Source organism: Cetorhinus maximus, unplaced genomic scaffold (genome assembly GCF_964194155.1).
Source record: "Cetorhinus maximus unplaced genomic scaffold, sCetMax3.hap1.1 HAP1_SCAFFOLD_138, whole genome shotgun sequence".
NCBI lineage: Eukaryota > Metazoa > Chordata > Chondrichthyes > Lamniformes > Cetorhinidae > Cetorhinus > Cetorhinus maximus.
Genome location: NW_027596135.1, coordinates 293759 through 317408, shown reverse-complemented (window position 1 = coordinate 317408; position 23650 = coordinate 293759). Strand labels below are relative to the sequence as shown.

The following is a 23650-nucleotide window of genomic DNA, read 5'->3' as shown; positions in this document are numbered from 1 at the left end:
CGAGGGTCTTTGGAACCCCCTTCCTCAAAAGTCAGTGGATGCAGAGTCTTTGAATGTTTTTAAGGCAAAGCTAGATAGACTCTTGATAGGCAAGAGGGTGAAAGGTTATAGGGGGTAGGCAAGAATGTGGGGTTGAAGTTATAATCAGGTCAGCCATCATCTTATTGAATGGCGGAGCTGGCTCGAAAGGGGCAGTGGCCTAATCCTGCTCCTAATTCGCATGCTCGGATTTGAAACATGCTGTCGCATCGGGTGGTGGATGCAGTGTCAATGGTAACCTTCAAATGGGAATTGCAAAGGAAAAAGGCAGGGATGCGGGGATAAAGGCAGGGATGTGGGGCTAACTGGACTGCTTTTTCAAACAGCCAGTGTAGACTTGAAGCGCTGAACAGCCTCCTTCTGTGCTGTACTGGTCTACGATAAATCAAAGGCCAAAATAATTACACTGCCTGTTGGGAAAAGCCAAAACCAAAAAAAACCACATTTGTTGGGGTGAACTGGCCATTAACCAACAGTCTCCCAGAATTAAGTTCGGGAGGAGGGTCCATGTTGATAAACAGTGCTGACGATTCTCCCCCCACCACCCCCCCAGCAAGGGACCACCAATCATTTAGAAACACTGCGCAGAACCCAGACGGTTCTGCTGACCTAAACGCCACGTCACCACTGAGAGTTAACTTCTAGAGCTGGTGTGAGCAGAATAGAAGCTGCAATCAGTTTCCTACCATTGATGTCACTGCCATTATTTTCATCGTGCACTGCTACAGGGAGGTGAAATGTACGGCTGGCAACTGCACCAAAGCTCCCAAAGAGACTGTCTCCACGGAAGGGATCGGCTGACAGTGAAAAAAACAAACGCATGCTTTTGGTCGTTTGGTTCGGTTAAAGGTTTATCAGTAACTAGAAGAGTGTGCACACATTGACTTCCACTGCCGGTGACCTCTACAACTGCCCCCTACCCCCAAACCCCACCTTCGTGGTATCACAATCTCCACCCTCCCAAACCAAACCAACCACTTACCACTTCCCAATGTCAGTGGAATTACGTTTTGTCACAGCATGGGAACAGGCCATTCGGCCCCTCCAACAGTGTCCGTGCTCCACCAGAGCCTCCTACAACTCCAAATACCTCATCACCCCCATATCCTTCTATTAATTTCTCCCTCGTGTGTTTATCCAGCTTCCCCCACCCGCCCCCACCCACCGCCTTAAACACATCGACACGATCCACCTCGACCACTCCCTGTGGCCGCGAGTTCCACATTCTCCCCCACTCTCTGGGTAAAGAAGTTTCTCCTGAATTCCTTATTCGATTGGTTATTTTGAACTGATGGCTCCTGGTTTTCAGGCTCTTTACCCCAAGTGGAAACACCTCCTCCACATCTGCCCTACCCCAATCCCTCTACCATTTTAAACACTTCCATCACAGGTCACCTTGGCTTTTTTTTTTCAGAAGGAGTTGTCCCAACCTATTCAGCCTTTTGCCATAATTGCCTTCTGCCGTCGACAGAAGCTACATTTCCAGTCAACAGCTCCTCTGCCTCGTATATTGGAGGAGCTAGGACAAGTTCTCACACTCAACCTACCCCATCCTCTTCCCCGCTCTGTGCGGTCATGAAAACTAAACCCCCCCCTCCACTACCAAAAGAAAGCTACTGCCGCAGCACAGTGCTGCCAGCCTTTCTGCCTAACGGCTTTGAACCAAGATTATCCGATCCTTCATTGAAAGCACAACGTGGTCACTCTCTCAGGCCTCTGTGGCTGAAAACACCAAGTACGGTCAGGGACGTTCAAAGGGAAAATCTTGGCACCTCAAGGGTCAGGAGCACGTCCGGGACAGTTCGGCGACCCAGTGGGTCTCACTGCTGGCCAAGTTCCAGCTTCATGGGCCTGCAGCGAAACTATCCGCCCACTAACGTTAGGCAAAGTGGTTTTAAATCGCTGTAAGGCCACAACACCGTTTTCAACACACTTCTTAATTACATCCTTCTCTGCCAGCACCACACGCCACTCCCCTTCCGCACACCCCCACGCCCAATGCTAAGTCTGGTGCATTTGCTGTTTTAAAATACTTCTCGTTTTCAGTATCTATCCACTTAAATGGCTAAAAAAAAAAAGTGGGGCAAATCCTCACCGGAACCGGACCCTGGTTTTTCAATCTCAGTAAAGTCACTACACAGCTTCGCTACACACTAGCAGGCTGACGAATCAACTTGCGTTCCTCGGATTCACACGAGAGAGGAAAGGGGGAGGGAGTTTTTATTTTGAAAAAAATGCAACGTTCCCGAGATTTTCCTTTTCTTGGAGCGTGCAACCTCCCGTAAAATAGCCTTCCCTCGCTCCCAGTAATACACACTCCCCCAACAATCGCAAAGGCATGCACAAATAGCTTCACCCTGACGCGCCCATCGCCAAGAGTCGGCCCTTATCATTGGCGCCCAGGATTCTGTCAACAGCAGCTTTGGATCAGACGGATGGCTGCCCATTGGCTGAACTGAAATCTACCGACAGGATAGCTCGTACATTTCACCCTTCAGAATAAGAATCAACAAATCGCACATTTTAGAGGAACGCATAAAGGAGGAAAAGGTTTAATGTTGGACCATGAACTGCACAGCTAAAATTTGAGAAAAATAAACGGTTCATCATTCACATTGAACGAGACTCTTCGCCTGAACCAGGCGAGGGGGTTCAACCCTTATTGAGGTGTTGCCTTGCCCGTCATGAGGTCCCACAATTGGTTTTTGTTTCAGGCTTTAGCTACACATGTGTGTTTACACTGCTGACTAGCAGATCAGGCGTGCTTTGCAACTGAAGTAGCTAGTGGGCCTTGAGTGAATCCCCAACCAGTGCTCGTGGCCAACAAGGGTCAGCCCTCCACTGAAGACAGCCCCTTACCTGCAGTGGAAAACATGTTATCGAACTCGATGATCAGGTCGTCCTCTCTGTCGAAGCGGACGAGCGACTCGTCAATATCCGGGTAGTCTTCATCCAGCTCCATCTCGGATCCCTCCTCATCCTCGTCATCCTCGTCCCCTTCCTCTTCCTCGCCCTCCTCGTCATCCTGCATACACAATGACGCACACACGCACACACACACATCCCAGTGAATAGGCCGTTGTTTTAAACCCCAGGCTGCTGCCCCTGAAAGCGTAGAGTAGATTTCCACTCTGTGGCAGCCCAAGTCAAGTCAGCACTCACCGCAACCTCCTGGTCTCTGACCTCTATTCCACGGGCAAACTGCGCCAGATAGAGGGATGAATGCAACAGAAATTGGAAAACTACTTAAAACAGGTCAGAATTACACAAGACGTGCAGCAGAGTAGAGAGTGGAAGCAGATTCAATAATAACTTCCCAAACTGAATTGGATGGAATTTACAGTAGAGGAGGTCTTTCAGCCCAGCTGCTTTAAGCTGGTGTTTATGCATGACAAAAGCCTCCTTCGTTCTAGCCCTATCAACATATCACTCTGTTCTTTTCTTCCTCAGGTACTGATCTAGCTGCCCCTTAAAATGCATCCACTCAACTCCTCATTTCAAGGGAAAGGTTTTACAGGGCTCTGGGGACAGTGCCAGGGAGCGGGACTAACTGGGTGGGGGGCAGGGGTTTGGCATGCACCACTTGACAAAGAAATGGTGCCTCCTCCATCACAGTTTGACCTGATTGGTGGAGGTCTGAAGAGCTGGGCACCTCAGGCAGGCATGTAGGCTTGGGCTTCTAACGCCAGCAAGAACCCATTCAAGAATGCCACCTACTTGTGGGGACAGTGACCTGGCAACCAAGCCCATGCCAGGGCCTTAGTGTTGGAAGACTGCTGTAACTCGTGGTGAGGTGGGGGAGTGGTGAAGATGAACCCGATTCGAGCAGGCTCCAGGCACATCCTCACCTGATCATCTTCATCTTCCTCCTCTTCCTCATCCTCATCCTGGCTGTCATCATCGTCCTCGTTACTTCCACTGCTATCTTCCTCTTGTGTGTGTTCCTCATCGTCAGGGTCCAAGATGTTCATAGAATCTGTGCAAAGGAGAGCAGTGGTAAATGGAGCAACCGGACCTCTAGTAGCTGGACCCGATGTCAGGTTTAGTTTGTAAGTTAACTTCATGGGACAAAATTAACCGACTTAACTAAATTAAATCCTGCAGTGCCCAATCATTCACTCAAACAGCTCAAAGCATTTTGCTTACAATTATGTAGGTACATGCGGTAGCAATTTTGCACATGGGCAGATCTCAAAAAGCAATGAGGTAAATGATCAGTTGATCTGACTTTCTGATGGCGATTGAGGGAAAGATGTTGCCACCAGATGCAGGGGAGGACTCTCAATCTCTTCTTCCAATTGCACCACGGGATCTTCAACATTCAACCGAGCAGTCAGATGAAGCCTTGGATTGATGCCTCTATTTGAAAGGCAGCACCTCAGACGTTGTAGCATTCCCGTAGTGCTGCTTCGGAGCAGTATGGATTAACCCTCGTGCCCACCTACTGTACCCCCTTCCCACCATTACCACCACCAATTCACTTAGGTGCGCCAAGCTGGCACATGGGAGGCAGCTGCGGTGAGGTTTTGAAGCCGGGCCCAATGCCTAAAGCGCCATCGATTGAGGACTTCGGGGTGCATGAGCAGAGTGAAACTCCGAAGGTAGAGAGCCAAAAGCTGTACAGCTGACCTCTCGTTTCACGCTGTGGATTACACTCTTGAATAGCACTACCACTGGCATTTTACCTAATTGATTTTATAGCAGCTTAGCTGCCCCTCCCCAGTGTTTAGTTTTTGCTATTAAATATGGCCCTATTTCGTTCCACATGTGCCCCTCTGCATCCCCCTCCCACCCAAACAGTAAGTGAGGGGGGAGCGAGCACTCAGCAGTACAGTCCCCGTATCTCTCAGGACTCCTTGTTAAAACAGTGAATGCCAATTAGCACTAGCATTACCTATTCACATGTTTCCCATTGCAGTAGCATTAACCTGCAAGTTTTATATGCATTCTGTGTCGCTGGCAAGGCCAGCATTTATTGCCCATCCCTCCTTGTTCCATAGGAAGGCGGTGGCGAGCCACTGCAGTCTGTGTGAAGGTGTTAACACAGATCTGTTAGGTTGGGTGTCCGAGGGTCTTTGACCCAGTGATGATGAGGCAAGGGGGTGAGATGTCAAGTCAGGGTGTTGTGCGAGACTCGACTGGGGGTGGAGAACGGGATTGGAGGTGGCGGTGTTTCCATGTGCCTGCTGCCCTTGTCCTTCGAGGTAGTGGAGATCTGGGAGACACTGACATTCAATGTTAGGAACCAGTCAGCAAAGTTACCGCCACAACCGAACGGCACTGTTCCCTCAGAACACGCCACAGTAACAGAAGTAGCAGGATGGCTAGGGTAGAGCTAAGATAGTTCAAAACCGTCACTGTGAACAACTGGGGCAAGAGGATTCCGCCGCACGAGACAGTCACAAACCCAAGCTGCAAGAAATGTTGACCTGACAGCGACAGACTATGCACAGAATCGAAAGCTCACTCCCTCCCCTGCTCCCTGGCCACCACCGTCTCAGACTGTTCACACATTCGCTGCCCTGTCTGACCTGGAGTTGAGCTTTCAGTTGACCCCATAGCCCCACCACACAGAGCATCTACTTACATCCGCAACAACACCCGTATTAGCCGACTCAGCTTATCCACTGCGGAAATCCTCATCCTTGCCTTTTGTTACCCGCAGACCCGGCTGCTCCGGCGCTCTTGTGGCTGACCTATCTTCCATGAACTTCCGCTCATCCGAAACTCTGCAGCCCTGCATCCTCGCTCGCACCGAGTCACGATCGCCTCCTGGGCTCACTAACCTACACTGAGGCGCTGCCGATCTGGGAGCCAAATTTAAAATTCTTGTTCGGACTTCAAATACCTCTGTTGCCTCAACCACCCTAACATCCTCTCCCCCACCTCTGTAATCTCCTCCAGCCCCACAGCCCTCCGAGGGCTCTGTGCAGTTGTAGCTTCAGCCATTCAGGCTCTAAGCTATGGATTTCCCTCCCTAATCCTTTGTCTCCTGCCCCAATATCCCCCTAAGTGGCTCAGTGTCAAACGCTGTCCGATAATGCTCCAGTGAATTTCCTTGCGACCTCTTCTATTAAAGGCGCTATATAAATGTGCCCACTAGTGGTCACAAAACCAGAGCTCGGTAATGCCGCTGGTCGAGGGATGGCTTTGTTACCAGCTCGAAGATAACAAGGAGCAGTGTTGCACCATCATTCCAATATTTACTTTTACCATGAGGTTTGTCCAACCTTAAAGTTATTAGTTTGTGTCTGGTTTAACCTCCCTGGCACTGATCCAACCAGGATCTGTGTCAGCACCATCCCGCCCCACTACTCAAGAAGGGACAGTCAGGCAAATTTGGACATCGAAACCCTCACCCTTGGGAGGAGGCATGCTTAATTCTTTCAATTTAAGAAGGGTCTCTTTCACATTCGGGTAACCAGTAGAACTGCCCAAACCTTCTCCCTTCCACCACCCACCCCCCACCCCAAGTTTTTGGTGTAACCGTATTTTCTGAAAACTGGCATCCGTGTAAAACAAAGGAGAAAGCCAAGGCAGCCAAAAAAAATACAGATTAGTCCCTAGGCGTCGACTGGTCCCACTTCCTATTGCGCGCCCGGCTACGAAATGGTGGGTGAAGGGGAATGGAGAGATGAAGTGAGGGGGACCATGACTGCGGACGGAGCAACTACTGGAGAGACGGATGAATATCAGGAGGGAGAGAGGAGAGGAGAGGAAGGGGTCGGCTTGGTCAAGATGGGGAAGGAGGGAAGGAATGAGATGAGAGTGGAGAGGTGGATGGGAGGGGGATGATCAGATACGAGTCCTTTACCATCCCAAAGGTTTGTGCAGTGCTCATTACTCGCATGCTGCACACGCGAAGCTATTTTAATTTTCTTTCCCCTTTTTTTCTCTTTTTAAAAAAAAAACTGATGACGATGCAGGGTTGGTATTTTAAGGGCTCTCCTTCTGCACAGCAGTAAAGACAGTTTTTTTTCTTGTTGTACCTTCTCGGTTAGCCTGCAGGGTGGGTGCCTGACTGAGATTTGAGGGAGCCTCATCCATCAACACATCCTCCTGGGACTCATCCTCAGTACTTCTGCAAGCTGTAGCGCCAGAGGAAGGAAATAAAATACAAAGAAAAAGTGAATGCAAGCCCACGACAGTGCATTCTGCATTTTCCACAACATACCATCGTCTTTGGTACTTGATATTTGGCATTTTTCCCCCACCCACAATATTTGCACTTGTTAGCTTTGATCATTGTTTTTTTTTTAATTCCTCTTGGTGTGCAGGTGCTGAACCGGGACGGACTATGGCAGGCAGAGCATTGTTACTCGTAGGTCCAGTGTGTACACTTTAAGCAGAGCGTGTGTCATTGTACAGTCTCAGGAGGTGCCCCCATTAAGTATTTTTAAGGTCTCAAGAGCTTCCTTAGGAACGGGAATCAACCCTTTGGGCCCAATTTTGTCAGGCAGCACCCATCAGTTTAAATTCCAATGCCCGTCAGTTTTCTCACCTCTCAATGCCATCACTTGGCACAAAGCAGGGATGGGAAAGTGATACTTAATCCCCTAATTTTGGACAGTGCCCGACCGTTTTCCACTGCCTGTTTAAAGCCTTCTGCGAACGCGATGCTGGAAGGGGTCGGATGCGAAAGGCCGGCCGTGATGGGCAGAAGGTCGCCCCACTACTGCGGCACAAACGAGTAACTAAGTGCGTCTTTACCCCCCTGAATCTCTGGGAGCCGAACCTGAGCCACGCCTCTCACTCTCTGTGCGGGGCAAGGGATACAGGGAGGAGAAAACAGATGGGCAGGGATGTGTGAGTGGTGGCAAAACTGGAATGAGCTGCCTCCAAGCTGCCGGTTTCAGGCTATCAGCGGAGGCACAAGAGCAGGCTTTTGGGAAGGTGCACGGCAACTAAAAAGAGGAACAAGGCAGACAAAGCGAGGGGGGGAAAAAATTACTTGCACAACTCCACAACACACACAAACACGAGCACAAACACTACGCCAGTGGGGAAAAAATCACTGGGTTTCGGAAGAAGCTAAATCATTCCTCTTTTTCACCGTGTACAGCTTTAACAAGCCACCTCACCAACATTCTGCAAAGCAAACAGTCTTCTCGCTCCAGCGTCCTCTTTACGTGCCTGAATGGAGGATTCGGAAGAAGTTCCCTGCATTTCTTTTATATGTGTGTGTATATATATATATATATATATATATATAAAAAAAAATAAACATTCCAACACTCGCCCCCCACTCCCCTCCCTCCTTGTTGTGAAATCCATCTATTTTCCCTCTCAAGCACAGCTCTTGGCTTCGGAACCATTCACTTACCCAAGTCTTTTGCACCCCCCCCACCGAGTTTCTGACAACGTCGCTCCCCCAGCAAAGGACAGGCAGGGGTTTTGTGGTGACCATCCTCCCCAGCTTTTCCCCCCTCTCCGTCTCCCTGCCCCTCTTAAATTTGAGCCGATGCTTGCCACTGGCGGAAACCTCTCCGTCCCCGTCTCTCTCCCCCACCACCACCCCCACCCCCCACCCCTCCAGTGTGTCCCATTTCAACTTCCTTAAAGGGCCCGTGCAACGTCACCCGCTTTCCCTGTTGGAAATCAGGGGAACCGTACAACGGCAAGCGCCCAGGTGGACGGGATTTCAGGTAGTGATGGTGGTGGTGGTCGGAGGGGGGGGAGAGGTGGTGGAATCTCTTCATCACAACCCCATAGATCTTTTCTCGTTTCAGATGCTGACTGGGCTGCTGTGTACGTTTTTTCCCACGCTGCACTTTTATACCGTGGGGGGAAACGAAAGGTCGGTCACATTTTTTTGGCCGTTTATCCGTGTGCCCCCAACCCCACCCTCGTGACTACTGGGCCTTCTGATTTGAGTTTTTAAACCCCTTAATTTACCCTCCGAAAGGTGGCATTAATCAATCAGTCTCGAGGTGGCATAAACGGTGAGATAAAGACTGCAGTCCCTCCCTTGCTGAGACTAGCAGTATATGACTTTCCCCAAAAAAATACCCCTCTGCATTTTTTCCGTTCCTCCCACGGTGCCTCACTGAAGTTCACTGAAAATTGCACCAATTTTTTTTTTTCTCTCTTTCTGATTAAGCCCAAAATTTTCCGATCAATGGTTTTGGCCCTGCTTGGATCTTTTGAAACCCAAATCAGAGGAGGCGGGGGAAAGAGAGGAAACACTGGAAACCAAAAGGCCCACGTGGAGCAGCCAGGAGACAGCGGAGTAAATAGGGGGTGCCCAAGCACATTCCGAGCTGCGGCCGCCCTCCATGACCGGGTGACGTGCACGTCTTACCGATGATTGTGCTGCTCACGGTCTCCACGTCTCTTTCCAGCAACTCATCGATAAGATCCTCCAGCTCGTTCTCAACCTGGGAAGCACAATGGCAAGCGCCTCAGGAAGGAATAGAAAAGACGGCACTTTCGCAAAGCCCCACAAAACCCTCCCAGCCGCTCCACCCTCTGTTGCGCTGCAACGGCGACACAATTCTCTCTCGAGGTCCATGTGGAGCCCAGCACCTCTCCAGCAATGTCCCACCCCAGATCAGACCTGGCTCGACGTGCCCACCTGTGGGAGATGAACCAAGCAGGGTGTTTGGTGCTGGTTTCTCTCCTTTCCTTGGTATCCATCAACAGGCAAGCACGGCAATTCCAATAAAGAGCAGGGCTTCCACACCACTTACGTAGGTCGTCTCGCAATGAAAAGTGGGGTGGGCCGGCGGGGAGGGGAAACGTAGACACTAATATTGCACGTGGTAAAGGAGGAATCAAGCAGCAAGGGTGATCTTGGGTGCTCTCCCTGCTTCGTTTCCCAAAATTTAATAGCCAGAGCCAGCCTTGGCCAAGGGTTGGCAATCTTTTGAGCCTGTTCTCTGCGGTGCTTGAAAAGCAATATTTTAACTTCACAGAAACATGAATCATACAACACAGCCAGAACTCTCCACCCTACATACACTGAGCTACATTGAATCTACAGCCCAGGAACAGGCCATTCAGCCCAACTGTCTCATGCTGGTGTCTCTGTTGCACATGAGACTGCGCCCACCCCATCAACATATCCTTCTACTCCTTTCGGCCTCATGCCTTTTTCTCGATTCCCGGAAAATGATTACATGATTTTCTGAGGGAGCGAGTTTCACATTCTTGCCGCTCCATGGGTAACGAAGCTCCTCCTGAATTACCCATTGGATTTGTTAGCGATTGTCTTGTAGTGAATGCCTGTTGCTTTAGACTCACCCACAAGGGGAAGTATGTTTTCTATGACTACTCTATCAAACACCTTCATAATCTTACAGACCTCTGCGAGAAGTCAACTTTCAGCTTTCTCCTTCTGGAGGGCAGAACTCCAGACTTTCAAATTTTCCTGATAGTTATAACCTCTCTGTCGTGGTACTGTTTTGGTCTCCTTAGTTAAGGAAGGCTCAACTTGCCTTGGAAGCCGTTCAGAGAAGGCTCACTTGGCTGATTCCAGAGATGAAGGGCTTTGTCTTATGAGGAAAGGTTGAGCGGGTTGGGTCTGTACCCATTGGAGTTGAGAAGAATGAGGGGTGATCTTATTGAAACATGTAAAATTCTGAGGGGAGCTTGACAGGGTGGATGCTGAGAGGATGTTTCCCCCCGCTAGAACGAGGGGGGCACAGTTTCAGAATAAGGGGTCTCCCGTTGAAGACGGGGATGAGGAGGAATTTCTTCTCAGGGGGTCATTAGTCTGTGGAATTCTCACCCCCAGAGAGCAGTGGAGGCTGGCTCATTGAATATATTCAAGGCTGAGTCAGACAGAGTTTTGATCGATAAGGGAGTCAAGGGTTATGGGGGCAGACAGGAAAGTGGAGTTAAGACACAACCAGGTCAGCCATGATCTTACTGAATGGGGGAGGAGGCTCAAGGGGCCGAATGGCTTCCTCCTGTACCTATTTCTTATGATATTATCCCTGCATATCTTTCTTAGACCTTCTCCAATGCCTCGATATTCCTTTTGATAAAGTGGAGACCGTAGCTGCGCACAATATTCCTTGGTCTAACCCAGGACCTGCACAAGTTTAACTTAACTCTCCTGTCTTTCAATTCTATCCCTCGAGAAATGAAGCCTCAGTGCTCGGTTCGCTTTTAGCCTTGTACCAGAGATACACGTCCGAGAGAAGGCGGAAGGAGAGCCGCTACCTGCATCTCCTGGGCATTGAGGACTTCCGACTGCCCAGTTATCACCACCGTATCCGCTTCCGTCTCTCCATCCATAATATCGCTGTCCACCACTCCAGTCGGGGCGTGGTCTTCCTGCGCCTCAGTCTCTCCAGTCTCACCTGCACAATTGATGGAAGAGGATTTAAAAAGAAGAATCAGCTCTGCACCAGCAGGAGTTTGAACAACCTCCGTTAAATGATGCCTTTAAAATTTCCTAACATTGAGTATGGGTGATTGTGGTTGGAGCATTGGGAGGGGCTCGAAATGGGATAGGAACAGGCAGGGGGCTGAGGCGGGGGGGAAAGAGAGGGGACATTCGGCCCCTCACTTACTGTTCCACTGTTCAATTAGGTCACGGCTGAATGGCATTCAAACTCAATCTGCCTACCTTGGTTCCATAACACTTATTAAAAAATTCGCTCATGGGATGTGGCCGTTGCTGGCGACATCAGCATTTATTGCTCATCCCTAATTGCCCATGAACTGAATGGCTTGCTCAGGCCATTTATGGGGCAATAACATTGCTGAGGCTCTGGAGTCACACATAGGCCAGACTGGGTAAGGACGGCAGATTGCCTTCCCCGGAGGGCATTAGTGAACCAGATGGGTTTTTACGACAATTGACAATAGTTTTTTTTTAAAAAAAGGTAGTTATTAGGCTTAAGTCCAGATTTTTATTGAATTCAAATTTCATTATCTGCCGTGGTGGGATTCGAACCCGAATCCCCAGAGCATTACCTTGGGTCTAGCGACAATACCACTACGCCACGCCTCCCTTTGCCCCTCTACCTCAGCCCTGAAATTTTCAACTGACCCCCCCCCCACCCACCGAGCCTCAACAGCTTTTAACGCGGGGTTTCCACCCCTCTTTCTACGAACAACTGTTTCCTGGCATTGCCCCTCAACAGCCTGGCTCCACTTTCAAGGCAATGCCTCCCCCTTGCTCTCCGCAGGAAATAATTTCTCTTCGCCGTACTCACAACGTAAAACACCTCAAACCCAGCAACCTTCCACGCTTCAGCGGCCTAGGCCCCCAAGTGCTGGAATTCTCTCTCTGCCTCCCTCTCCTTTAACGTCCCCCTTAAAACCTACCTCTTTGACCAAGATTTGGGTCTCCTGTCCTAATGTCTCACGTGGCTCGATGTCAAGTTTTGTTGGATAATGCTCCCGTGAAGCACCTCGGGACGTTTTACTGCGTTAAAGGCGCTATGTAAATGCAATTTGCTGCTGACAGGGTTACCGGTTACGGTACTTACCAGAGTCTGGCTGGTTGCCGTTAGCATCACCGCTCGTGATGTGCGTATCCTGCTCCGATTTGTTCTTGCTTGAAGCGTTCTTGCTGCTGAAGAGGCTACTTGGCTGGTTGACGATGCGAGAAAGCGTCTCCAAAGGCTTCAACGCAGCATTCACCGTGTTTGCCATGTTGGGACTTCAAAACAAAAAACACGGAAAAGAAATCAAGTTGGGTAATCTATTACTGTTGCAAAAATCACCAGAACACCGTCACGTCTTTGAACGAGAAGACGCCCCAACATTATGACAAAACTGATGCGGTACAGAAATATGCATATACGAACGTACGGATTAGGAGCAGGTGTAGGCCGCTCGAGCCTGCTCCGCCATTTGGTAAGATCATGGCTGATCTGACTGCAACCTCAACCCCACACTGGGCCCCAACAGGTCTATGCTGGTTTCTGTGTTCCATATAAGCCACATCCCTCATTCCACCCCTCTTCATCTCACCCATCAACTTTCTATTCCTTTTCCCCCTCGTGTGTTTATCCAGCTTCCCCCTTAAACGCGTTGACACTATTCACCTCGACCACTCCCTGTGGGACCGAGTTCCATATTCTCCCCACTCTCTGGGTAAAGACGTTGCTCCTGAATTCCCCGGTTGGATTTATTACTGACTGCCTTATACTGTTGGCCCCTGGCTCTGTTGTCTCGCACGAGTGAGAACTTCATCTCTGCTTATCCCATCGAACCTTTTCGTATTTTAAAAACCTCAAAGGGGTCACCCCAGCTATAGAGACGAACCCCAGCAGATCAGTCTTTCCTGAAGAGTATAACCCTTCAATTCCTCAGCAAGACCCACACCAGATCAGCAGAATCAGTCTATTCAATATTCTGTTGAATGTACAATTTAACTTAGTTTAATTGTTCTCCCCCTCCACCCCCAACGACATTCCCAACCAAAACCTTAAAGAAGGAAAATTATCGTTCTGTAAGAATGAAAAATTTTGCAGGACTGGGTATCAGCTTTCACTTCCAAGGTGTGGTCGTGATCCATCCATAGTGACTGGGATAAGGTTCCTACGTGAGATGAGGCAGGAATACCTGAACTCAAGTCCTCCTGGGCTAATGGAACATGTCTATAATTCAGCAATTCCTATCAAACTTGCAGAGAAAACCCAAGAGCAGCTCCTGCAGAAACATCACAATGGAGCCATATGGCGTTTGAGATTGTGAAAAAGATATTGTTCTATTGTTGAGGGAGCTTCACTCTGTATCTAACCCCGTGCTGTATCTGCCCTGGGAGTGTTTGATGGGGACGGTGTAGAGGGAGCTTTACTCTGTATCTAACTCCGTGTTGTACCTGTCCTGGGAGTGTTTGATGGGGAGAGTGTAGAGGGAGCTTTACTCTGTATCTAACCCCGTGCTGTACCTGTCCTGGGAGTGTTTGATAGGGATGGTGTAGAGGGAGCTTTACTCTGTATCTAACCCCGTGCTGTACCTGTCCTGGGAGTGTTTGATAGGGACGGTGTAGAGGGAGGTTTACCCTGTATCTAACCCCGTGCTGTGCCTGTCCTGGGAGTGTTTGACAGGGACGGTGTAGAGGGAGCTTTACTCTGTATCTAACCCCGTGCTTTACCTGCCCTGGGAGCTTTTGGTGGGGACAGTGTAGAGGGAGCTTTGCTCTGTATCTAACCCCATGCTGTACCTGCCCAGGCAGTGTTAAGATACTAACAATGGGTGCCCTAAATTGGGTGCCAAATTCTTGTCCAGCACTGGCATTGCCAGACTGGGGCACAGAACCACCACACCATCAGTTAGGATCTTGAGAAGGCACAGGTCAGTAATCATTCACTATTGGAGAACACGAAGTGAAGTTGCAAATCTTCACTAAAACATAAAGACTCCTGGTCAGAAGATGGTCGTTCCGACTTAAAGACGAGAAGCTATTTTACCTGGACAAGTCGAGACTGTGGGGCACTCTGGCCAGGTCATTCACGAGCCCCTTCTTCAGGAAGAGTCGGATGATGTTGTTCATGCCGTTGTGCTGCGTTTTGACAGCGTTGCTGCTGTAGAAGCTGGAAGTGGACGGGCAGGACTCCATAATGGTGCTAATGATGCACATCACTGCCTGTAGCCTGTGGGGAGGGCATCGTATGGAACAAGATTAATATTCTGGCTCTCGAGCTGATCAATTCTACAGTCCGCACTTGGGGCAAGTGCGTTCAGACCAATATTGCTAAGTCGTTGCACTCGGGATCAGAGGTTTGTGTAATACAGACGCATTAGCAGCAGATTTTGGAAACTCAACACGCCGAAAGGAAATTTTAAAAACTGAAGCCACAAGAGCCTTTGCTTCGGTAGTTACCTGGCATGTTTCTCGGTGCTCTCTGCCATAGCCAGCGCTCTGCTGAGGGCTGCTTTGACCTCGTTGACCAACGCGGCCTGAGCCTCAGTGCTCTGCGTCGCTGCCGCCAAGCTAGCCAGGAAGAGCCTGGCCAGCGCTGGTGTGTCCTTGTCCCCCACGTTCTGGGTCTGGGGCAATAGGTGATCCAGGACGAACGCCAGGACGCTGCAATCCTGCACCAGGAGGAACCAGAGAGGGAGAGAACCTGAATTAGAACCCTGAAGTGAACACACAGTAAACAGGCACTCAGTCACCACAACCACCGCCAAGTCATAGGCCATCCTGACTTCAAACTATATCGGCCGTCCCTTCACTGTCACCGGGTCAAAAATCCTGGAACTCCCTCCCTAACAGCACCTACACCACACGGACTGCAGCGGAACCAGAACTAGGGAGCCATTAATATAAGACAGTCGCTAATAAGTCTAATTGGGGAATTCAGGTGGAGCTTCTTTACCCAGAGAGTGATGAGAATGTGGAACTATTCCCTTCGGCCACTCCCTGTGGGAGCTAGTGTCAATGCATTTAAATAGATACTGGATAAACATGAGGGAGAAAGGAATAGAAGGATATGGTGAATGGAGGAAATCAAGTAGGGGGTGAGAGGAGGCTCGTAGGGACCCGAGACAACATTTGCACCACACAAGTGCCAGGCAATGACCATCTCCAACAAGAGAACACCTAACCATCTCCCTTTGACATTCAATGGCATTACCATCATTGAATCCCCCACTGTGAACATCCTGGGGTTACCACTGACCAGAAACTAAACTGGACCAGCCATGTAAATACTCTGGCTACAAGAGAAAGTCAGAGGCTGGGAATCCTGAGGAGAGTAACTCATCTCCTGACTCCCCAGAGCCTGTCCACCACCTACAAGGCACAAGTCAGGAGTGTGGTGGAATACTCTCTACTTGCCTGGATGAGTGAAGCTCCAGCAACACTGAAGAAGCTCGACATCAACCAGGACAAAGCAGCCTTGCTTGATTGACACCCCCATCCACAAACATTCACTCCCTCCACCACCAATGCACAGTAACAGCAGTGTGTGTACCATCTACAAGATGCACTGCAGCAACTCACCAAGGCTCCTTCAACAGCACCATCCAAACCTATGACTTATACCGCTTAGAAGGGCAAGGCTAGCAGACACATGGGAACACCACCACATGGAAGCTCCCCTCCAAGTCACTCACCATCCTGACTTGGAAATATATCGGCCGTGCCTTCACTGTCGCTGGCTCAAAATCTTGGAACTCCCTCCCTAACAGCACTGCGGGTGCACCTACACCACACGGGACTGCAGCGGTTTAAAGCGGTGGCTCACCACCACCTTCTCAAGGGGCAATTAGGGATGGGCAACAAAAATGCTGTCCTAGTCAGAGACGCCCACGTCCCGTGAAAGAATTAAAAAACATGAATCGGATGGGCCGAAAAGCTGTACGTTAAATGTAGTTCTATGTCGTTGAAGCTATTCTTGATTCAGTTAAGGGCTGGAGGTGGGGGAAACAACTCTTACTGATTCACCCATGGTACATATTATTGCCTCTCCCAAAAAGCACAGCGCTAACAATTCAATGCTTCAGCCTGACTCATGGCATTGGCACATGGTTCCCTCACCTCTTTGATCAGCTCAGACTGGCCAGCTGTGTAGTTGTACCCAGCTATCAGGGTGGCGATGCCGATGTAAGAGCGCACCAGCTCGGCCAGTAGCCTCAGGATGGTGGACGTCGGCATGAGGGGCTTGCTGGCTTTCGCCTTCTGCTTCCCGTCTTCGGAGGCTTTGTCGCTGTCCTTGTCCTTCTTGCCTTCCCGGTTCTCCTCTGGTGTGGAAACTGCGCACCCAAGGGAAAGGTAGGTTAATGCAGGGGCTGGATAAACCCCGGTTAAGCCTGCAGCCCTCAGAAGGAAAGCAAACGACTTGTGTTCGTAGAGCATCTTTGATATAGGGGGAAAACGTCCCAGAGGCAAAAAAACAGGCCCCGAGCCAGAGGAGGAATGATTAGGCCGGGTAACCAAAAGCTTGGTCAAAGAGGGAGGAGGTCTTTAAGGTGCAGCAGGGAGTGGAGAGGCTGGAGGATTTAGGGGGGGATACAAACAGTGTCCGCCTAGGCAGATGAAGAAGGATTGACGTACAATGGTCACAGCCATAGAGAGAGAGAGAGAGAGAGAGAGAGAGAGAGAGAGAGAGAGAGGGGAAAAACGAGAAAGCAGCACTCTACAGAGGAACGGCAAGTTGCAAATGGGGTGGCAGTTTGTAAGAATGGGGGAGTTAAGGTTTTTTTTGTGTGTGTGTGTGTTGGGGTGGGGGGGGGTGGAAACGTCAGCTGTTTTGAAAGGGAGGGAACGTGAAGAGTGAATCATTTACCATTTCAGGTAAGGGACATTAACAAGCAAGGGGTTTTGGGTGGGTGAAAGAGCAGGGTAAGAAAGTGTCAATCAACCAACATATACAAGATCCACTGAACAGACTGCTACCTGGCCGGAACTAAACAAATCTCCAATCTCATTCAAGCCAAATTGAGATAGGAAATCCTGATGCTGTAAAAAGATTAACATTTCTACAACAGCATTTACAACATACTTTCCCCAAAGCACTTTACAGTCAATGAAGCACTTCTGCAGTGTAGTCACAGCCGTAGTGTAGGAAATGGGGCAGCCAATTGGCACACAGCAAGCTCCCACAAACAAGCACTGAGATAATGGCCAGAGGTTGAGGGATAAAATCTGCTGCTTTCTCGTTTTCCCCCCCATCTCTCTCTCCCTCTCTCTCAAATCCAGGCCTTAACCTCTCCAGTCAGGTTCCCACCTGCACCACGAATACATGTTCATGGCTGTGACCATTGCTCATCTGCCTAGGCACGCATTGTTTATATCCCTCCCTAAAATCCAGACATCAGAGAGAACTCCCCTGCTCCTCTTCCAAACAGGGGCGCAAACTCTTTCATGCTCACAGGACAGGGGCCTCAGGTGAATGCCTCATCCGAAAGACTGCGCCTCTGACAGTGCAGCACCACCCCAGCCCCTGACAGGGCCGAGCACGGTCAACCGAGATAACACGTCCGCGTCTCTGGAGGGAGACTTGAACTCTCAAGCCTTCTGAACTCGAGGGACAAGAATGGAACCCACTGAGACACGGCCGATGGCAGGCCAAGGATTTCAGAAACCAGGCTGGTCCTCTGACAAGTAACGTACTCTGCATTGCCAGTTTCACTTTCAGATCCGAAACACGCCATTTTAAAAATATATATTTGAGCTGCCGGCAGGGGTACTGCAGTCTTAATCAAAAACAAGCGAATTTTGGACGGAAAATTGCAGTGGTTGTGTCAGTGGACGAGCAACCCAGAGGCCTTGACGAAGAATCCAGAGGACACGAGTTTAAATCCCGCCGCGGCAGTTTGAGAATTTGAATTTAGCTTGGAGATAAAAAGATCAGTGGCCAAGAAGCCATGGGACGGTCCTGAAAACACGACTGGCTCACAATCGACCTTCAGGGAGGGAAACCTGCTGCCCTCACTCAGGTCTGGCCTGCACGTGACTCCAGTCTCCCCAAACCAATACGGGCGATTTCTCATCCGCCCTCTGAAGTAGCCTGCCCTGCCTCGCAAAGCAGCAGCACTGGTTTAAGGCGATGACCTCACCACAAGCTTTTCGGGGAAACCGGGGATGGGCAATAATCGTCAGCCTTGCCAACTGCGCCCGCATTCTGGAAAGGAACAAGAATTATCCAGGAAGATCCCTGCCCAACATTCAAGAGCCTGAAATTAACAGAGAGAGAGAGAGAGATAGAGAGAGGTAGGAGGGGGGACGATATTTTCTCGGAGAATTGAGCCACAGGTTGACGAGGAATGAACTGCATGATCAGAAGACTTACCCTCTCCTTGAGATGTACCAGGCTGTGTGGCATCTGTCGCAGCACCATCAGCAACAAAAACCTGCGTCTGCAAGTTACAAAGTGACAATTAAAACATTGCATGTCGCTTAAGGGTCCAAACAAGCTCACAATTCAGACCTTTTTCATCTGCAGACCAGCTCGTCAAGCTTTGCACGAGAAAACACCAGGTATGATCGGCACTTGGGCTCCAATTCCAATGAGCAGTATGAAAAGAATGCAGCGAAGTAATGAACTCTTCACCGGAGGATGAATACACTTCAACTCACCACGTCAAACAGATCTTTCTGCAAGCAATGGCGCCTTCCCCACCAGTACTGTACCCTTATTATAGTGACATACCCATTCCTACCAGTACTGTACCCCAGTGTTATACAGTGACATAACCATCCCCACCAGTACTGTACCCCAGTGTTATACAGTGACAGACCCGTCCCCACCAGTACTGTACCCCAGTGTTATACAGTGACAGACCCGTCCCCACCAGTACTGTACCCCAGTGTTATACAGTGACAGACCCATCCCCACCAGTACTGTACCCCAGTGTTATACAGTGACAGACCTGTCCCCACCAGTACTGTACCCCAGTGCTATACAATGACAGACCCGTCCCCACCAGTACTGTACCCGTGTTATACAGTGACATACTCGTCCCCACCAGTACTGTACCCCAGTGTTATACAGTGACAGACACGTCCCCACCAGTACTGTATCCCAGTGTTACACAGTGACAGACCCATCCCCACCAGTACTGTACCCCAGTGTTATACAGTGACAAACCCGTCCCCACCAGTACTGTAGCCCAGTGTTATACAATGACAAACCCGTCCCCACCAGTACTGTACCCCAGTGTTATACAGTGACAGACCCGTCCCCACCAGTACTGTACCCCAGTGTTATACAGTGACAGACCCGTCCCCACCAGTACTGTAGCCCAGGGTTACACAGTGACAGACCCGTCCCCACCAGTACTGTACCCCAGTGTTATATAGTGACAAACCCGTCCCCACCAGTACTGTAGCCCAGTGTTATACAGTGACAGACCCGTCCCCACCAGTACTGTAGCCCAGTGTTATACAGTGACAGACCCGTCCCCACCAGTACTGTAGCCCAGTGTTACACAGTGACAGACCTGTCCCCACCAGTACTGTACCCCAGTGTTATACAGTGACAGACCCCTCCCCACCAGTACTGCAGCCCAGGGTTACACAGTGACAGACCCGTCCCCACCAGTACTGTACCCCAGTGTTATACAGTGACAGACCCGTCCCCACCAGTACTGTAGCCCAGTGTTATACAGTGACAAACCCGTCCCCACCAGTACTGCACCCGTGTTACAGTGACAGACTCATCCTCACCAGTACTGTACCCCAGTGTGACATAGTGACAGATGCGCCCCTGCCAGAGCTATACAGTGATAGACCTGTCCCCACCAATACTGTACCCCATTATTATGCAAGTCATTGACATGTACCCAAAAGATTCGGTGTACGTCCCCCATACTGTCCTGAGTGACCTTCCCTGGTCTCTCTCTCAAGTATATCCCAATCCTGATCATGCGCAAGTTGCTTTAGAAATATGTGTGGCAATCAGCACGTTTGCGCACTGCTTCCCCTCGCACTCTGAATCCTTCCCATTTCCCTTCACTCTGTGGCCCAGCCCAGCCCATCCCAATCCTAGGGTTACTCACATTGATGGTGAAACTCTGCTGGGAATCGAAGTCACTGCCCTGCCGTGTCAGCGAGCGGTACTGCTGGTACATGTCATCGCCCACGTCCTGCAGCAGCTGGCTCAGCTCCTGATTCACACTCACCAGCTTCACCTCAACCTTCTCGGCTACAGTCAGGGGCAAGGGGAGAGAGAAAAGCATGTTCTGTAAATCCAAAATGGCTCCTGTTTCAAGCACAACTCGCCTGCCTACGACCACACTGCTGCGCAAGCGCTGAATCACATCTCAACCGGAGACGAGACAGATTAATACTTGCTTGGGAGACCCAGTGTAGCTGGCGGCTTCCCAACCCACAGCCTTCACCACCCACAAGGAGAGGGGGCAGTGGGCACATTGGGGCCCGAAATCTCTCTCAGCCAGTCCTGCACATTCCTCTACTGCTGCTGGGTCAAAATCTTACATCTTGCCAATTAACAGTGCCTGAGCAAGTACCTTCACCATACCGAAAGCAGCGGTTCAAGTTGTGTCCACCACCATCACCGTATCAAAGGCAAACAGGGATGGGTACTAAACGCTGGCCCTGCCAGCAACAGCCACACCCTGTGAATGCAAAGCAAAAGTCAAAAACACCTGGCCACACTCCCAGATTCTTTGCATGGCTGCAGTCAGATAACCTTCCGCAATTGAAAGTCAAGTTAAATAAAAAAAACCAATATCTCTTATATGAAAGGACAATCTTGGCCTAGATGGCAGTGCCAAGGGAGTGCCACATTGTGGCCCTAAACCCGATGCAGGTGGAGATGTCAAATAACCACTTGAAGAGGAAATAGGCAGGGAGTTCCTCTGATATCTTGGCCAACGCTCCCGCGCTCCCAACAAAACTCAGCTGGTCATTCATCTGGCTGCTGGCTGTGGGCATTAAATAAAATGGCAGCTAGATATCCCCATGCGACACCAACACCATGCTGTAACTCTGTACACGTTAGGCACTGGGGACGCTTGCAAAAGGCCATCAGGTGTTATGTGACGACAAGTTTATCATTCGATGCAACGCTGCGGACTGCAATTCTACCCATCCGCCAACCTAATAGCGCTTGCACTAGCTTCAAATGAAGCAGCAGACACCTGGGCTTTGGCCGAATGATTTTTCAAAGTGGGCGGCCACAAGCTGAATTCACTGCGCAGGAGACCAGAGTCAGACCCACACTAGTGAGCGGGAAACGCATGGTGCAAGTGCGATAGCAACAGCTACACTGAGACCACCATGCCCACAACCGAAGGCAAGTCACACAAATGCAAAGGAGAGCCACTCGATTCTTCAACCGTTCCTCCGTTTACAGGATTTTATTTTGCCAAGTGCGGGAAACAGGTTTACTCCTCTACTGATTTACCAATGACATGCCTTTTATTCTCCCCAGCTCCAAGCAGGGCAACCCCTGCCTGGTGCTTCCACCGAGTCAGCCCTCGACACATCGTCGGGAGCTCCTGCCTGACTGCACGCGCTAGGTGCTCTTGGGCTTAAAAACAATTTTCCTTCGAACAACGGCACAACAGGACATACCCTCATCGGGAGCGTGGTATGCTGACAGCGCATTCAACATGTCGTAGATAACTTCCTTGATGGTGTCAGGAATCGTAGGGAGGGGCGAGGGCTTCACTGGTGTCGTTTTGACCAACTGCACAGCATTGGGACCCTTGATGCGCAAATTCTCAAATTCATCGTCAGAGGCTGAGGGGACAAAGAGCAAAAATGCTTTTAAAAAAAGGGCTAAAGACCAGAGGTTAAATAACATATCCGGACTAACTCCATTTTCCCACCCTACTTTTATGTCCCTTGATTACCTGAGTGTCCAGAAATCTAAGAATATGCCATCACAGTTTCTTCAGAACTTATTTCACCGAGTCGATTAAAGTTAACTTTAAAGCGGACTTTTATTCTTTCATGGAATGTGGGCGTCGCTGGCAAGGCCAACATTTGTTGCCCATTTCTAATTGCCCTTGAACTGAGTGACTTGCTAGGGCCATTTCAGAGGGGCAGTTAAGAGTTAACCACATTGCTGTGGGTCTGGAGTCACACGCAGGCCAGATAGGGTTAGGACGGCAGGTTTCCTTCCCTAAAGGGTATTAGTGAACGGGATGGGTTTTTTGGACAATCAATGGCAGTGTCATGGTCACCATTAATCACCTGTGGAAATTAGCTTGGTAGAGTGAAAAACAAAGTGACCGCCAACTCAGCTAAAGAACGGTACTCAACACTGAGTTCAACAACTTCAGTCCATGAACTCTGTCCTCCATTTTGATATTTTCTTTTGCCAAGTGCCAGCCTGTATCTTGTTTTCATGCTGCTTTCGCATAGAGCTGTTCATTATTCCGCCATTAACACTCACTCTGGACCAATGCTTTGTTTCTTTACCACAACTATTACCACTCCATTTGCTTGTGTTCCATGACATCTTTGTTATTTAATCTCTCCTGCCCTCTAGCCTATCTCTGACCTTCTCTTTGTTCCACCTCCCCCCTGCCATCATCAACAACATTAAACCCATCACATTTCTTTTAAATAATTCTGACATAATTGCTCTGCAGAGATTACAGAGGAGATTTACAAGAATGTTGCCAGGGCTTGAAAACTGCAGCTAGGGGGAAAGATTGGATAGGCTGGGGTTGTTTCCCTTAGAGCAGAGGAGGCTCGCGAGTGACCTAATTGAGGTGTACAAATTTATGAGGGGCCCAGGTCGGGTAGGCATGATAGGTCTGTATCCCCTAACTGAGGGGTCATTTACCAGGGGCACAGAGTTACGGTGATTGGTAGAAGGATTAGAGGGCACATGAGGAAAGGCTATTATACCCAGAGGGAAGTGGGCATCTGGAATTCACTGCCTGAATTGGTGGTGGAGGCTGAAATGCTCAACTTCTTTGAAAGGTGCCTGGATCTGCTGTGAAGTGCTGTAACCTGCAAAAGCTACAGACCAGGTGCTGGAAAATGGGATTAAAATGGGTGGCTGGTTTCCTTTTTCCCTCTTTTTTTTTATAAAAATCCGGCTCAGGCACAATGGGCCAAATGGCCTCTTTCTGCACCGTATGATTCTATATTTCTGCCTGCCTTCACTTCTGAAGAGGAGTCATATTGAGTTGAAGCATTAACTCGGTTTCTCTCTCCACAGATGCTGCCAGGCCTGATGAGCCTTTCCAGCACTTTCTACCTTTATTTCAAATCTCCAGC

The 23650-nt window shown here is 49.7% G+C and overlaps 1 protein-coding gene across 1 annotated transcript in view; it reads right to left on the bottom strand.

The window, feature by feature from the left end:
• Positions 1-23650, bottom strand: part of huwe1 (HECT, UBA and WWE domain containing E3 ubiquitin protein ligase 1) — a 231924-nt gene that overhangs the window by 59012 nt on the left and 149262 nt on the right. The window contains 12 exon segments of the mRNA XM_078534896.1: positions 2899-3064; positions 3888-4015; positions 7029-7127; positions 9341-9416; positions 11206-11345; positions 12483-12655; positions 14415-14597; positions 14828-15039; positions 16487-16701; positions 18741-18807; positions 20449-20594; positions 21989-22156. Of these exon segments, the coding sequence (XP_078391022.1) occupies positions 2899-3064; positions 3888-4015; positions 7029-7127; positions 9341-9416; positions 11206-11345; positions 12483-12655; positions 14415-14597; positions 14828-15039; positions 16487-16701; positions 18741-18807; positions 20449-20594; positions 21989-22156 (1773 nt within the window).